This window comes from Gloeophyllum trabeum (assembly GCF_000344685.1).
Source record: "Gloeophyllum trabeum ATCC 11539 unplaced genomic scaffold GLOTRscaffold_00006, whole genome shotgun sequence".
NCBI lineage: Eukaryota > Fungi > Basidiomycota > Agaricomycetes > Gloeophyllales > Gloeophyllaceae > Gloeophyllum > Gloeophyllum trabeum.
Genome location: NW_006920415.1, coordinates 542361 through 556369, shown reverse-complemented (window position 1 = coordinate 556369; position 14009 = coordinate 542361). Strand labels below are relative to the sequence as shown.

The 14009-nt window shown below is 53.2% G+C and overlaps 9 protein-coding genes across 9 annotated transcripts in view; 5 read left to right on the top strand and 4 right to left on the bottom strand.

The window, feature by feature from the left end:
• Positions 1–315, top strand: part of GLOTRDRAFT_115945 (FAD dependent oxidoreductase) — a gene marked incomplete at its 3' end in the record, with an annotated part of 2808 nt that extends 2493 nt beyond the window's left edge. Inside the window, exon 3 of the mRNA XM_007867530.1 lies at positions 184–315. Coding sequence (XP_007865721.1) covers positions 184–315 — 132 coding nt within the window. The remainder of the gene's footprint in view (positions 1–183) is intronic.
• A 600-nt stretch (positions 316–915) lies between these two features.
• On the top strand, positions 916–1122 carry GLOTRDRAFT_41397 (uncharacterized protein; the record flags this gene model as incomplete). The annotated part of the gene is made up of 1 exon (XM_007867360.1): positions 916–1122. A coding segment is annotated over one exon (207 nt), but the record flags the coding sequence as incomplete, so codon positions are not given.
• A 773-nt stretch (positions 1123–1895) lies between these two features.
• On the bottom strand, positions 1896–3089 carry GLOTRDRAFT_40740 (uncharacterized protein; the record flags this gene model as incomplete). Its single annotated transcript, XM_007867313.1, has 3 exons — positions 1896–2197; positions 2260–2721; positions 2789–3089. The coding sequence occupies 3 exons, from the start codon at positions 3087–3089 to the stop codon at positions 1896–1898; spliced, it is 1065 nt and encodes a 354-aa protein (XP_007865504.1).
• A 586-nt stretch (positions 3090–3675) lies between these two features.
• GLOTRDRAFT_60375 (ARP2/3 complex) lies at positions 3676–4513 on the top strand. The gene is made up of 4 exons (XM_007867529.1): positions 3676–3870; positions 3937–4009; positions 4075–4257; positions 4326–4513. The coding sequence occupies exons 1-4, from the start codon at positions 3722–3724 to the stop codon at positions 4386–4388; spliced, it is 468 nt and encodes a 155-aa protein (XP_007865720.1). The 5' UTR covers positions 3676–3721; the 3' UTR covers positions 4389–4513.
• A 580-nt stretch (positions 4514–5093) lies between these two features.
• On the top strand, positions 5094–6347 carry GLOTRDRAFT_41119 (pseudouridine synthase; the record flags this gene model as incomplete). Its single annotated transcript, XM_007867340.1, has 6 exons — positions 5094–5287; positions 5412–5457; positions 5516–5764; positions 5814–5901; positions 5959–6056; positions 6147–6347. 6 exons carry the CDS (start codon positions 5094–5096, stop codon positions 6345–6347), a joined length of 876 nt encoding a protein of 291 aa, XP_007865531.1.
• GLOTRDRAFT_138493 (uncharacterized protein) lies at positions 5970–9284 on the bottom strand. The gene is made up of 4 exons (XM_007867528.1): positions 8829–9284; positions 7465–8777; positions 6147–7406; positions 5970–6056 (listed from the first exon to the last, which is right to left on the bottom strand). The coding sequence occupies exons 1-3, from the start codon at positions 9206–9208 to the stop codon at positions 6544–6546; spliced, it is 2556 nt and encodes an 851-aa protein (XP_007865719.1). The 5' UTR covers positions 9209–9284; the 3' UTR covers positions 5970–6056; positions 6147–6543.
• Positions 9285–9531: 247 nt separating this feature from the next.
• On the bottom strand, positions 9532–9861 carry GLOTRDRAFT_41203 (uncharacterized protein; the record flags this gene model as incomplete). The annotated part of the gene is made up of 3 exons (XM_007867348.1): positions 9532–9603; positions 9661–9771; positions 9826–9861. Coding segments are annotated over 3 exons (219 nt in total), but the record flags the coding sequence as incomplete, so codon positions are not given.
• A 1432-nt stretch (positions 9862–11293) lies between these two features.
• On the bottom strand, positions 11294–12233 carry GLOTRDRAFT_110969 (uncharacterized protein). The gene is made up of 3 exons (XM_007867527.1): positions 11922–12233; positions 11806–11866; positions 11294–11745 (listed from the first exon to the last, which is right to left on the bottom strand). Exons 1-2 carry the CDS (start codon positions 12147–12149, stop codon positions 11861–11863), a joined length of 234 nt encoding a protein of 77 aa, XP_007865718.1. The 5' UTR covers positions 12150–12233; the 3' UTR covers positions 11294–11745; positions 11806–11860.
• An 802-nt stretch (positions 12234–13035) lies between these two features.
• On the top strand, positions 13036–13343 carry GLOTRDRAFT_40931 (uncharacterized protein; the record flags this gene model as incomplete). Its single annotated transcript, XM_007867327.1, has 2 exons — positions 13036–13203; positions 13257–13343. The coding sequence occupies 2 exons, from the start codon at positions 13036–13038 to the stop codon at positions 13341–13343; spliced, it is 255 nt and encodes an 84-aa protein (XP_007865518.1).
• Between the last annotated feature and the right edge of the window lie 666 nt (positions 13344–14009).

The window sequence follows — 14009 nt, the reverse complement described above, 5'->3', positions numbered from 1 at the left end:
CCGGAGCTCGCGACGGACGTGAAGACGGACGAGAAGAGCACGGAGACGCTGCGGGAGGTCGGGCGGTGGTTGTGCGGGGACGAGCTGGAGGTGATACGGGAGGGCCTGTGTCATCGCCCCGTGACGCGCACGGGGGTGCCTCTCGTCGCACGAGTCCCGGAAGGGGATTTGGGCGGCGTGAAGGGGAGGGTGTATGTTGCTAGCGGGCATGGGCCGTGGGGGATTAGTTTGAGTCTGGGGACTGGACTGGTGGTGAGCGAGATGGTGCTTGGGATGAAGACAAGCGCAGATATCAGCGCCCTGGCTAGATTCTGACGGGTTGCAGATACCGGGAGTGTACGAGCATTATCATCAGGTACACTAACAGGGTCAAATAAGCGCACCTCTGCTGCTATCTATTAAGATACCAATGCCAAGCAGAAGACACCGACCTTGTAACTCGTTCAAGCTCGGAATGAATGGTGGGCATAGTGGCATAAATCGCACTTCAAGCAAGGGAAGATGCTCTCGATACCCGGATGCTCGCCATTCTTACGACCCGACACCGAGGCGGGCACAGCACTTATGTCGTAAAGTACGCTGTAACTTGAAAGACACTGATAGCCTTCGAGGACAGCGCAGCGTAACTCCCAATCGTCGGTGTTCCCTCTACGGACGGGCGCGTCTTTTTTGCGTTGAAAAGGAGACTAGTTCAGTGACATTCAATTCGGGACTGTCCAAGCTAGTCAATCCAGACGATACGAAGACATCCACCCGAACAGTTGAGCCTTCAAATAAGCCAGATAGCACAAGGTAAACTTGAACAACGGCGAGACACAGCACAGGGTAAGGCCAGAGCTGGCAGGCTTGCGCCAAACAAAGGCTCGTGGTCCGTGCACCAGCCACATCCTATAAATCCCCTACCCAAACGTTCCAACAACTCATACTTACCTTGCGGGCGTGTTCCCCTTCACGTACCTGGGAATACGGGCCGTGGGGGCTCTCCATAGCACGGCGACCCTGTCCGCAGAGGGCCCCTGCGGTTTGTATGGGCTTCGGCTCATGCACTCGCTAAATATTTCCCTGTCCTGCTTCGGCCCTCGGGCTGGGCAGGCTATTTTTTATGTCGGTCTGTCCTCCTAACCCTAACCCTGTAACTAGTTGCCAATGAGAGGGCTTAAGCGTCATAGATGTAGGTCCTTGTGTATTGTACCGGGAATGGTGAATTGTAGTTGTCTTCGCAGCGAACATGCGCAGTGAATGAATCAGTTTGAATGGAGTACTGGTGCTTCGGATGTGCACTCTTTTGTGTGATCCCCCTACTATTATTGTGATGGTGTCATATCACACCTATCGTGTAACTCCTGCAATCCTCGCACACCGTCTCTTCCGATATTACATGGATCTACTCCACCTTTGTAGGTCTGACGGCCCCTTCCTTTCCAATGCGTTGCTGAGTTTATCGAGCAAACGATTTTGCACAGAGTCATGCGTGCGTTCAACACCGGTATAAGTATATGCCTCAGTAGCACACCCCTCACTGGTCAGGCATGTTGCATGAGGGCTCATACAGTCCCGACAACTTGTCATAAAGCCCCGATCGCGGTCGGAATGCATGGCCAGCGTGCTTTCAGCAAGGATAGGGAAGACTAAGCCAAACTGAGCATATTTTACAGTGCTACAAAAGGTTGACGTTTCACAGACATCAATGCAAGTATTGTGTCTATTCCATTGGATGCGGTAATGTACAGTGCTTCAAAATATACTACAGATGCTTGAATGGCAAATACTTTGCTGACAAGTCCACAAGTTAAATCCTCGTCCAGCAAGATATTCCCTCGTGTGCAATCAGCATGAAATACGGTAAAGTCCCAAAAAATAATGATAATGCATATCGATACCTGCAACCGTCCTCCTTACTTGCTCGATGAACTTGACGAGGAAGAAGGTGGAGTAGACGCCTGTATCTGCCCCTGCGACGACGCCTTCAACAGCGTGCCCAGCCCTACCGCAATCGAGCCAATCGCCTGCGCGGCATGGCACGCGAGGATGGGGCCCATCGGGCTCGCCGCGACAGCAGGCAGGGCAGGGATGCTCCCCGCCGTGATGAGAATCGCAGATAGCGCGCTCATCGTCTTCGGGTGCTCCTTCGTGAGCATCTCGATCGCGTTGCTCGCCTGCAGCAGCCACGCCGGCGCGTGCGCGATCGTGGTCACGACTACGAGATGATGCAATAAGGATACAGGGGCGCGGTGAGGAGAGAGGGACGCGTGTGCCTACCGGCGTCTTGCCCGCTGTGCGCGGAGGAGATGGCGTCGATCGTGTGCGCCTTGGACGGCGCGAGGTGTTTCATCGTCTCCACGACCGTGTCCGACATCGCCTTTGCGAGCTCTGGTTTCACAACGGGGAGAGCGGGCGCCTGGGGGTCGCCGCTGCCATTGCCGCTTTCGGCGACAGCGCTGCTTTTCGAGTTCCGCCGCACGGGGAAGAAGCCGAGCGTCGCGCTCCGGATGGGCGGACGAGGCCTGCTAGTACCAGCAGCGTCGGTTGTGCTGACCTCCGGTGCGGACTTCGATCGCGGGGAGGGTTTCTTGGGTGGGGGCGGGGGCGCGAGCTCGTCTTCGTCGATCTGCTCCGGTTCTTCGGAGAGCGGGGTCGACTTCTTCCTCTTCACGGTGAACCACGAACTGAACGGCTTGCTCTTCACCTCGACCGTCTCGGTCGCATCGTCCTCGATATCCCCTACACGCAACAAGCGGACGATTAGCAGACATTCTAACGGAGTGCAGCCGATAGAAGGAACACTCACATCCCATGTTACACATCGCCGCGCGGAATTGCTTCCACGTCCAGCGGTACCCGCCGCCGTTCATCTGGTAGAGTACGCGCTTGAACGCATCCAGGCGTGCTCTGGCATGGGGGCCCATGTAGTGCTGCGCGACCTCGTACCAGTACTCCTCGGGCACCTTGCGCGCCGTGCAGCCGTCCTTGATCTGGTCGAGCCAGGCATCGACGGACTGGCCCTTGCCACCGTTGAACGTCGGCGCGTCGGGCCAGGAGGCGTAGACCGGCTCGAGGTCGAAGGGTTTGATTTTGAATACGTCGAGCATCGTGGATGTTGGAGACAAAGCCCTGTACGGTGTAGAGTACGTGTACGGGAGAGCGGACGAAAAGCAAGCCGTTCAAACGAGCTGGTGAGGTGATGGATACTCTAGCATGCCAGCATCTGTTTTAAGCACTCGGATATGGGCGCCTCGTTGCGATCGCGCTTTGCGGCACGAGGATGGTTACCCAGCGCTGAAGTAGCAAGATATCATTCCGGGCGTTTTGATCGGTGTGCGAGATGCAAGGTGTAGTCCCGAGGTTCCTGCATCAAGAAAGCCCAGGCCCGGGGATCGACTATCATAACAGGGAAGAGAACATGAGGCTCGAGTGCAGCAACTACGGTGGAACCCCAAACGTTCCCGGATATGCTGGAACGTCATTTAAAATTCGGCTTGCCTTGTGTCGGGTAGTCAGCGTACCAATTCAGCTGACTATGTTCCGGTCGCGGCAGTAGAGGGCATAGATAGAAATTTGTGTACTCCACAGGCACCGGTGCATCGTAGGCCACGCAGAGCGGAAATGATGGTAAGAAGCCAGAGACGCGTCGGTGTCGGAGTCCCAATGTCGCCACAGTCCTTTCTGGGATTCACTTGAGACTGCTACTACTAGTACTACTGCGCACATCCATACGACGATAATGGACAACTTCCGGAAAATCGACATCGATCAGTTCGACGAGGACGTGCTGCTCGAGACGGAGCTGTACGAGCCCTACCCGCTTGACCCCGCGCAGGCCCTCGACGACGCGAAGCAGAAGGCTGCGGCTGTCAGAAGCTCCCTGTCCAAGTGCGTCTGAGTACAATGCTCGAGTGGGAGGGCCACTGCCGATGGGCTGAGTCTGCATGTATGCAGGGGAGATATTCCCGGAGCGCTGGGTACAATACTCGAGGGCGTGCCGTATGGGCCGAACGTTGAGGACGCGAAGGTAAGACGGGTGCGCTCTGATCGCTTCAATGGACCACGGAACTCATGCAACCGGGTCAATTTCAGACTCTTACACTGCAAACACTGGTGACAATCCTGAACAGCACGAAGTCGTCGGATGTATCGAACATCGTCAAGGCCTTGTCGCAGGATCAGCAGGACACGCTGATGAAGTACATATACAAGGGCATGGGGATGCCTGGTTGGGGAGACGTCAGCGGGAGCGTGTTGCTGGGTTGGCACGAGAAGGTCAGTCTATCCCGGAAATGGAACTGTTACTGCGCGCCGGAAGCTGAACCTCGTATTTTTCGCATCAGTTGACGGAGGCTGCTGGGATCGGATGCATCGTAAGAACGTTAACAGATCGGAGGACGGTGTAATGAATATACTCCACCCTGTTACACTTACCGTCGGACGTTTGGGTTCGTCAAGTCTGTCTGGCATCTCCCGGTATGGTCACCTTGTCCGACACGCGGTGGTGCCGCGTATTCATTCAGTGGGAACCACATGAGCCATTGCTGAGACTATACTCTCGATAACGCCCTTGTCCCAGAATCTGTGGGTTGTTGTCAGGTAATGCATATCATGATGCCTGATGCGTCCGATGCCATGACTGCAGGACGGTTCCCGACCCCAACTTCTAGGATATCATTAAGGGGAGACTAACGAGGAATTTGATGTCGCCTAGCAAGTCCACCAAGATCCAGAAGATGAGCTGGATGGCAGTACATGTATCGGGCCTTCCGTATCGCCCATTCTTTGTTGGTAAGCAGGAAGGACAGAGGCATTTATCTACTCGAATGCGTTGTAATATCGGACATCACCATGTGCGCCTACTCCAAGAGTCCGAGAGGGAGCTTGATCCCTGGAAACTCCAGAGGACTCCTTCAAAACATTGACATCCCGACATTTCGTCGTCACGTGATTGACGCGTTTCTGCCACGCTCACGAATTTCTCGTGGAAAGCTGCGTATGTCCTCGTCCCAAAGCCTCCTCTTGCACTACTGCGATCCGGACCATCACCAGCCCCGGAAGTAGATGGAATGCCCTGAAACTCTTAAGTCAGTTCATATACACGAGCAGACATGTCGCGATCCGGTCGTGAAATACTGCACCGGTCGCTGACCGGGAAGAACACCAACCCTCTTCGCAATGTCATATACGTAGACAAGGGACTAGTAGTTCTGAACAAGCCTAGTGGTCTTATATGTCAGACCAGTCACGCCCGTAAACAACCCGATACAGCTGTGCGTGCAACCAACCCATCCCTTGTGGTCGAGTAAACTGAGCCATATACTTAGGGTCTCACATTTAATTCGTTATTGAGAGGTCAGAGCATCACGACCATGACTTGAGTCGTGAATTTCACCGCGATGCCCACTGACTACAGGGCTCCAAGAGAGACTCGGAATGTCAACCCCTCCATATCCAGTACATCGTCTCGACAAGGTTCGTCCTCCAATTACTCACATCTCATATATCGATTTCAGGCTCGGTTCGCTTGCAGCCTACTACCGGAGCCCTCATCCTCGCGCGGACACCCCACATGGCCCGGGACCTCTCCGCGCAGTTCCGTACGCGCACCGTTTCGAAGACGTACCTCGCCCTCGTCCGCGCCGGGGCACAGACTTTCCCAGCTAGCAATGGAGAAATCCGGACACCGCTGGACAACGTGGATGGCAGGGTATCTGTTGCTCACGAAGGAAGCGCTACTGGCAAGCCCGCTGCGACGGACTGGGAGCTCGTGGCTTCCGCGGTCGGTATCAATAGTTTCCAGAGTTGCTGGTAGACTAATAAAATAGCAGGAAAAGGCGCCGATATCTTTACTGCGGCTGAGGCTTCACACTGGGCTAAAACACCAGCTCCGAGTCCACCTCGCCCAAGTCCTCCAAGGTCACTCCCACCCATATCATCCCGTTGCATAAATAGTCAAAACAGCACATTACACAGCTCCCATCCTCGGCGATACCATACACTCGACAACGTCGCCCATCATCGACATACCTTGCGACCGGCTATTCCTCCACTCCTCCCACATCTCCTTCTTTGTGAGTCTTGGGGATACTATTATGACCTGTTGTGGAGGGCTAACCTGCATTGACGCAATTTCAATTCAATGATAAATTGGAACGCAACAGCGATACCGCCCCGAAGGCCCGAGCAGGCGATTCCGGTTCGGCGTGACCGCGCCGCTACCAAAAGATTTTGCAGACATATGTCGAGTTCTGGGGATATCGCTGAAGAAAGAGGACATCACTGGCGGCATTTACATCGACGGCCAGCAAGTTGAAAATGGAGAAATCCCTGACCTTCAAGGGCGTTGGTGGTCGCCTCCTTGATTTGCATCTGGATGCGACGCCCTTCCTACTTAGGGCAGAATCACGATCTACCGGTCTATTGGTAGGAAGGCCATATTCATTCATACTACGTAGTTATTCTATGGCATCACGCGGGAAGGTATACTCTATCCTAGGCATAGACAGATGTATAGTCTAGGTCATATTGGCGACAGTCCATAAGCGTCAGCTGTAAAGTTCAAACATCCTCTCCCCGACTGCGCGCTTCAGCGAGACTCAATTCTATAGCAAACCTAAGCTCCTCATCTTCATCTAATTCCTCCAAGGGCGGACTGCTCCGTACACTGCCGTTGCTCGTGCCATACCTTGCCAGATCCGCAGCGAGACCAGAGGGCCCAGGCTGACGAGCGACCACACGAGGGGATGACACAGGCGAGGCAGCGCCGGACGACGACAGCGAACGCGAGATCGGCGTCGCCCACGCATTCCTGCGCGACTCCGGGCTGCCCGAAACAGACCGCCTGATCGACGATGGGATAGAAGTGCCCGCGGAAGAAGGGCTCGGACTGATGCTCGGGAAATGGCCCTCATCCGTGATAGGCGGACCACGCACAGGAAGTGGCAGTGAACCCCCTCCGATGTTCAGCGGAGTGACGCTCGGACCAGCTTCCATCGGTTCAGGCTGGAAACGCGGGGATACCTGAATTTTGTGGTTCGAGGATGACGAGGGCGTGCGCGGCCAGGAGCGACTGTTCACAGATGTGCTAGATGAAGACGGCCGCGACCTCCTCACAGGAACATCCACCCTAGAGGACGACGAAGCAAGGGGCAGATCGTCAAAGTCAGCCTCGAACACGCCTTCGTCTTCAAGCACAGGGAGTTGCAGCGGAGACTGCGACGCGCTGCCCAAAAAACGCCGATGTTCATCTTCATCGCGGCTGAGCATCAATATATACTCCACAGCCTCGATCTCACTCAGGCCCAGGCCTTCAAGGGTAGCGCGTTGCTCTCTTTCACGACCGAACGTGTGCCGAATGTAACTTTGCTCCTGCTCCTGGGCTTGACGAGACTCATTTATATCTCGATATAGTTCCAATTGCTCTGCAACCAAGTCTTCAACATCCATGTTCTTATCGGAACCAATTCCAGAAATACTCACTATGCCATTTAGCTGTCTCAGCCCGCCCGCCACCCCGCTTGGTCTTCTTCCCTTTCTTATCTTCCCGCCCAACGCGGTCAACCTTAAGCGCAACTGCCCTGGAGCCGACAGTCGCAACGATCATATCCTGCTCCAGGATGATCTGCGAAACCGGCTCCGCGATACCTCTCGGGGACGCAGAAGCAATGACCCGTAAGCACTGAAACGACAGCGAATCCCATACTTTGACTGCACCACGCGAAGAGCCCGTGGCGAGGACGACAGGGTTCCAAGCGAGAGTAGTGACCGGTCCGTCATCATGGGCTTCAAATTGCATGGATGCAGGGACAGGGGTGGTTAGTGACGAATTCCAATCGAATATTCGTACATAGCCAAGCTCATCTCCTGCAATGACGAAACTGGACTCGCCGAATGAGGGTTGGATACAGCGTATTGATCCAGTCGTAGCGTCGCCGAACTTGATCCACTCCATCTGGTCGAGACGAGGACCAAGATTGATGCGATGGAAAGAGGGATTACCAGTCCGCGACAGTAGAACTGAGAGCCGCCGAGATCCAGATGCCACAGGGTCGATGAACAAAGAACCACTATCAGAGCTTTTACTCCTCGAGACCTCCGGTTCTGATACGCGAGCATAATTTACCGGGAGCTCGACGCTAACCTCGTTGGGTTGTGACATGAGAGACGCAAGGCCGGTCCAGATGTGTACATCTCCACTCCTCGACAGTGCTGCTACAAGTCCCAATGACACATTGCTCGCTAGTTTGACAAAAGGGTCAACTGTAGGAGAATCCTGCTTCTCGGATGACCATAGGCACTTGAACTCGCGCGCATCCCAAAGCTTAACGCGCCCATCTGAAGCGCTTGTGACGATTGCCGGTCGGCTACTTACCGAGGTGTCCCAAATAACATTGTCGACCACACCATCGTGCAGCTCGCCAACCTTGCATCGAGCGTATTTGGCAGCAGCCCTGCTCCCGTGATTCATGGCACTGGCCGCGGTAGTCATGGCTACCTCACCATTTGTAAATCCCCACGCGATCTTCGCAGTTCCGCCATCCGAAGTTAGGGCGCAAGCTGCGACGTTCGGCGAGAATTCTGCGTTGGGATTTCCATTGCCCAGCCCGTTCAACATACCTCCAGCGTCGAGAAAACCTCGGAGGACTTTCCCAGTCAGAGGGATGGAGCGAGCGACGATGCCATATTGCAGCGAGGACGACAGCAAAGCGCCCTCGGACATGAGGTGCATACTGGAGATGCTCGAATGTGTCGGTACATGGCTTATCGGAGTGTTCCGGGACCGCATCCACCGTCTGTACTACTGTCAGACATCCATACACGGCAACGCCGATAAGGTTGCGTACCGTCGTAGATTGTGCCGAGAGACGAACTCCCTTCTCCAGGACAGCTCTGAGCGCCTCAGCATCAGGCTATTGCCATCATGAGAATCGCCCTCGGGGCCAATGCCCAGAAACTGGCAGAGAAAGGCTCTGTGCCAGGTATTATCGTCTTTTACGTGTTCATACAGCCGCTTGTTCGTCCTGGCGAGTGCGAAGAGACATGCTGGATCCAGGAAGGATGTGATGTGAGTGAGAGTCTCCGATGGAACCTCCAGCAAGATGGAGAAGGATTTGTGTGCAAGTTTGCGACGGTCATACTGGGCGAAATGTTGGCGGTGAGCGCTGGAAGAGTTTGATATTAAGCGATAACTTTGTGGATGTGCTTCAGTGGGCTTATTGGGCATAAAACTGGGGCAAAAGAGTAGCTAGAGTGTTGTTCCGCAGACAATGTAGCGTCGAGCTGTCTGCGATGAGATGGTAGTTTAGTACGAGGAGACCGAACAGGAAGCCATGAATCATCACAGAGTCTGTTTGCACATATTTGTGGCCCATGCAAAGGTGGCAGAAACATAGATACAAGTACATCCGTACGCGAAAGAGCCAGTGACTAGTTACTGTCAGGACAGATACACATGAGGTGGAAATACATAATAACCCCACAATAACGCAGTAGCGTCTCAGGTATATGAATATATAAGTGAGTTGAGGAACGACATATTGGCATCATTCATCGTCCTTCAGAGCACGTCGGACATTTCGTTCGGAACAAATTCTGACGTTTCTGATTATCCCAGCGAATCTAAAGAGAAAGTTATCAGTCCGAAAGGTGTAGGGCAAATGCAATGGCTTAGCGCACGGTCGGACAACCACAGTTTCTGGCGGTCTTATGCTTGTGGTGTTGACTTGTCTTGCACGTTTCCGAACTGCAGTCATTCTTATCCCCGGTGTAGTAGATGTTGACCCAGTGCTGTGAGAGAAGAACGTTGGCTCGTGCATAGCAGGACGAGGGCTAGATGCGCACTTGGCACCCAGAATAGTAGTCAGCAACACTATGATGCGGTGATGATAGGGTTTTAAGTCAACAATCATCGCGTCCTGAAATACAAACAGAACAAAGTATTATCAGCAACAGGGAGTACTCACACGTCATATGTACACATCTTCGACGATCAGGGTCGGATTACGAAGAATGGAATGAGGGCAGCAGAAACTCGGTGACTGATCCAGGATCTGCCACGCTTTGGTACGACGGCAGGAAGCAAGTAGTTCTTGCAAGTGAGATGGTATTATTGCGAGGGATGAAAGACTGGGTCGAATATATAGCCGTTGCACCTCCACGGATGGTGAAAGCGGAATTATCCAGTGTAGCAGAAGGGTGACCGGTCGACTAAGGGAATTCCCCAAGCGCAGAAGCAAACGCTGTGGTGCTTCACCGGCAGCCTTCTCTTCGTTATATCAGCGTAAGCGGTAAAGATATCCTGATAACGCAACGGGACCAAGGGCTGTGGATCCGACGGCGGAAGACAACCCGCAGCCTTGCCGCATAGATTGCTGACCACGTCGGCAGTCCGAGGCAAGTCGGGGTCGTCATAGACTTCCGGTCAACGCCAGTGGCCCCAAGCCGTCCACATACTCGTTGGACGGGGACTTTGACCGACGCAGTCGACAAGTCTGGAGATTTCTCGACGCACACGTGTGCTAATTGTATCAGGTCAAGCACCGAACCGCATATACTGAGACGAACTGTATATCCTCCATTTATCAGATCGGCAGCATTTCGGCGTCTTCTAGCTGTGTACAGTGAGCAGCGGGCCCGGTGACGTGCGTTCTTGTTGCACAAAGAAGCGAAGGGGATGGCATACCGTCCGAATGCGTCATTAGTTCGTCCCGCAATGTCCCGGAATTTCAGTAGATCCTTTTTTCAGAGCTCGTAGTATTCCTGCAGGCGACGAAAGAGACTTGGCCTTGATTATATGCCGACTGCCCTCCACCTGCCTTATAAGGGAGGCATTTAATCGGTCGCCTTTGGGAGACTATGGCCTTGAGCCATTGACTTGCAAGAATTACCTTATCGGGTGTGCTTGCTTGTAGTTCCCGTTCTTCCCCGGGGTCTTCCCGAAGTGAATCGGGACTGCGTAAACCGTAAACTATTCAAACCAATGCTGCACCCTGCTGCACCCTTCCAATACGCCAAAACGTACCAATACACTCGAACGAGTCATTATGCAGTATGAGGGTTTACGCAACTCTTTAGGCAGACCCGTTCAAATTCATTCTCCCGGGAGGCTCTACCTCGCAGGTTACCGTGCTCCGAGCCGCTGAATTCTCCTCGTAGAAACCACTGTTCAATACCCCAGGTATGGGTTGAGAATCATGAGGTGACAGTCGAATGGCATTATGTTATGCAAGATCAACAATGAACATAACTCACAGAGGTATACCACAGTGCAGACGATCGATGGAAATCGTCAATCACACCCAGGTCCTTTACAGCGCTACAGAAGCGGGATCTGAACGTACGGTCCCGGGTGACAGTGCATTAATATCAACCGTAATATAGCCCTAGTTTACAGTGTCCTGGTACAGAAAGGAGCCCAGGAAAGAGGCATAGTTTAAGGGTATGAGCCTGCAAATACAATGCGACACAAAACCAAATAGATCTGAATGTTAAGACTGCGCATGAGACAGACATGGAAAAGAGGAACTCTAGAATGCATGGGACGGGAGAAACACTACATGGGACGAGAACAATGCCGGCGAAGGCTTGCATATGGCGGCATAAAGATTATGAAGGGCGCGCAAAACGAACGGGCTGGCATCCGCTGCCAGGACTATGCGTTTCAGCGCTTGCACCCTCCCATTATTCCCGGTTGGTCGGTATTGGATTCATACTATTATGGGCATATGCGTTCATCGTGTACGAGCCGGACGGAAGGGAATACTGGTCAAAGAACCACATCGTGTCAGAATGAAGATGTACAAATAATGAGAAGTGACGTACGACGTCCTGGGAGTTGGACACCTATGCGCTAGTGAGCGCAGTATCTTCTTCACCTTTAATACTGTTCGAGAAGATCGGCATCTACCACTCTCTCCAGATGACTGGGAACCACGTACGTATCCTCGTGGCCCCTTTGGCTTCCCGCCGAAGAATTCCGTGATCAAGTCGTCTTGATGGTGCAGAGCGGTGGGGTATGCCTTGACACCGTTCGCGTGCTGCATGTCCAGCGGCGAGTACTGGTACTGGTGTGCGACAGAGTACTCGCGGTGTTTAGCAGCTGGTTGTCCGTCGCGGCGGAAGACACCCTTCACTCGCGTGTAAAGGTTGTTGCTGGATTTGCCCATGTTGGCCAGATGCGAGCAGGGAAAGGGGGCAATTTTGAGGGAAAGGCTTGAGGACGTAGATAGAGAGAAAAGGGGCGTTGTGCTGTCTGAAACATGGCTGGACGTTCTGTGTATAAGTAGAGTGGACTTGACAATAAGAGCAGTGAAATGGCAGTGAGACAGTGCACGTGCCGGTCGCAGGTGAACCTTATTTGGTAATCTGATGGGGACCCACAACTTTCGAAACAATAACGACGAAAGCCTGTGAGCCACGAAAATGGCTCCGACTCCCAGAGGAGGCTGGCGGTCAGAGGCGCCGTTGCTTCGAATTGGCCGATGGGCCACGATGAGCCTGAGATGTCAGCTAGAACGCCCCGCGATAACAATTAAATCATTGCGGGGTCTCCTGGCGAAGATCTCAGCCGACACGATATGCCTGAGCTATTCTGTTGGACTTTTACTTGGAATTACGCAGATGTACGCGTCAGTTGCTTGTTATTGTCAAGCCAGACAAGGATGTCAGTGCATGGCCATGATATAGATCCGCTCCGTTTTGATAAGATTGCCATATGACCAGGACTCAGAGACAGAGAATCGCACGAGGTCGATGCAGCAGAGATCTGTGTAGACAGCAGGTAAGAAGCGCTCGGACGGTGGTTCAGTTCAAGGTCGCCAATACGAGCGCCGTCGGGAGCAAGTGTACTGTAACGGGCGTGACAAGAGTCACCACGCAAGCTTTCGCAGACTTTCTGCTCCGTTCTGTGTTCATAGCTCGCTGTCTCGCGAACAATCTCGAGGATGGCCACGTTAACTCGCGACAAATATAATACTGATGCATTGCTGTGTTGCTTGGGATGCAGTATACCACCATATCGCTTCTGGTTCTTGTCTTGACTGTCACGTAACCATGAGCACTCAGCCCGAAGGAACTGTCTCTAATACGCCTAATACGCCGTCGGGGCCTCTTGCCCTTCCAGCTCCATCTCAGGATGATGAGACGACTAAGCTGGATGTCCACACGATGCAGAGGATGAAGTTCGACGCTCTGGGTCCAATGGTCGTCAATAGCGATGGGGTACGTTCACCGAGTATTGTGGTTGCCGTATTCGTTTGTTAATCCGCTTGTAGACGCTGTCACGAATCGCCAACTGGCCCAATATGACTCCGATGGAGAGGGAGAGGACGATGAGGGTGCTCGGCGCTCGAAATCAGTGAGTTACTACAGCCTCTTTCCTTTTGTCGACTTCCTCTTACGCAGGTCTTGTTCAGGTTGCGTATTGCCAATCAGGAGCGCCTTCAGCAAGAAATTGGTGTGTCCTCGCACGGTGAAGGACTATCTGCCGCAACTTCGACATGATGGCGTGCACGCTCTTTTGCCAACTGCTGCTGCGATGCTGTATGTATCATCAAGCTATTATATACTAGGCCATTGTATGTGTACCATGAAGCTCAAATGAATGGAATGTTCTGAATAATACGACATGTAGTCTGAATGGATGCTGTGTAGACTAATAATTATATATGTATTCCTGTCCGCGTCGGATGAACGGTCCGCGATCATCACATCGGCACCTTACTACTAGGGGTTGGTGGGTATACACGCTTCATGAGCGCTTCCCTCGACGTCGTCATGTTGTAGTCCTGCAGCAACCACAGGGCTACGAATACGGCTCGATACAAAATCCAGGAGGGATTCTAACCTAACCTTTCCGACGTCGGGGAGCTAATAATCCAAAGTCTCCGCTACGCCAGATGACGGCTCTGAATGTAGCATCTTGGCGACCACCAGACGGTACGTAGCTTTGTCCACGGACAAATACGAGTACTGTAGTAGTATGATCTGACCCTGGGGTACTTCAGACATCCGAGACTTCGATTTAT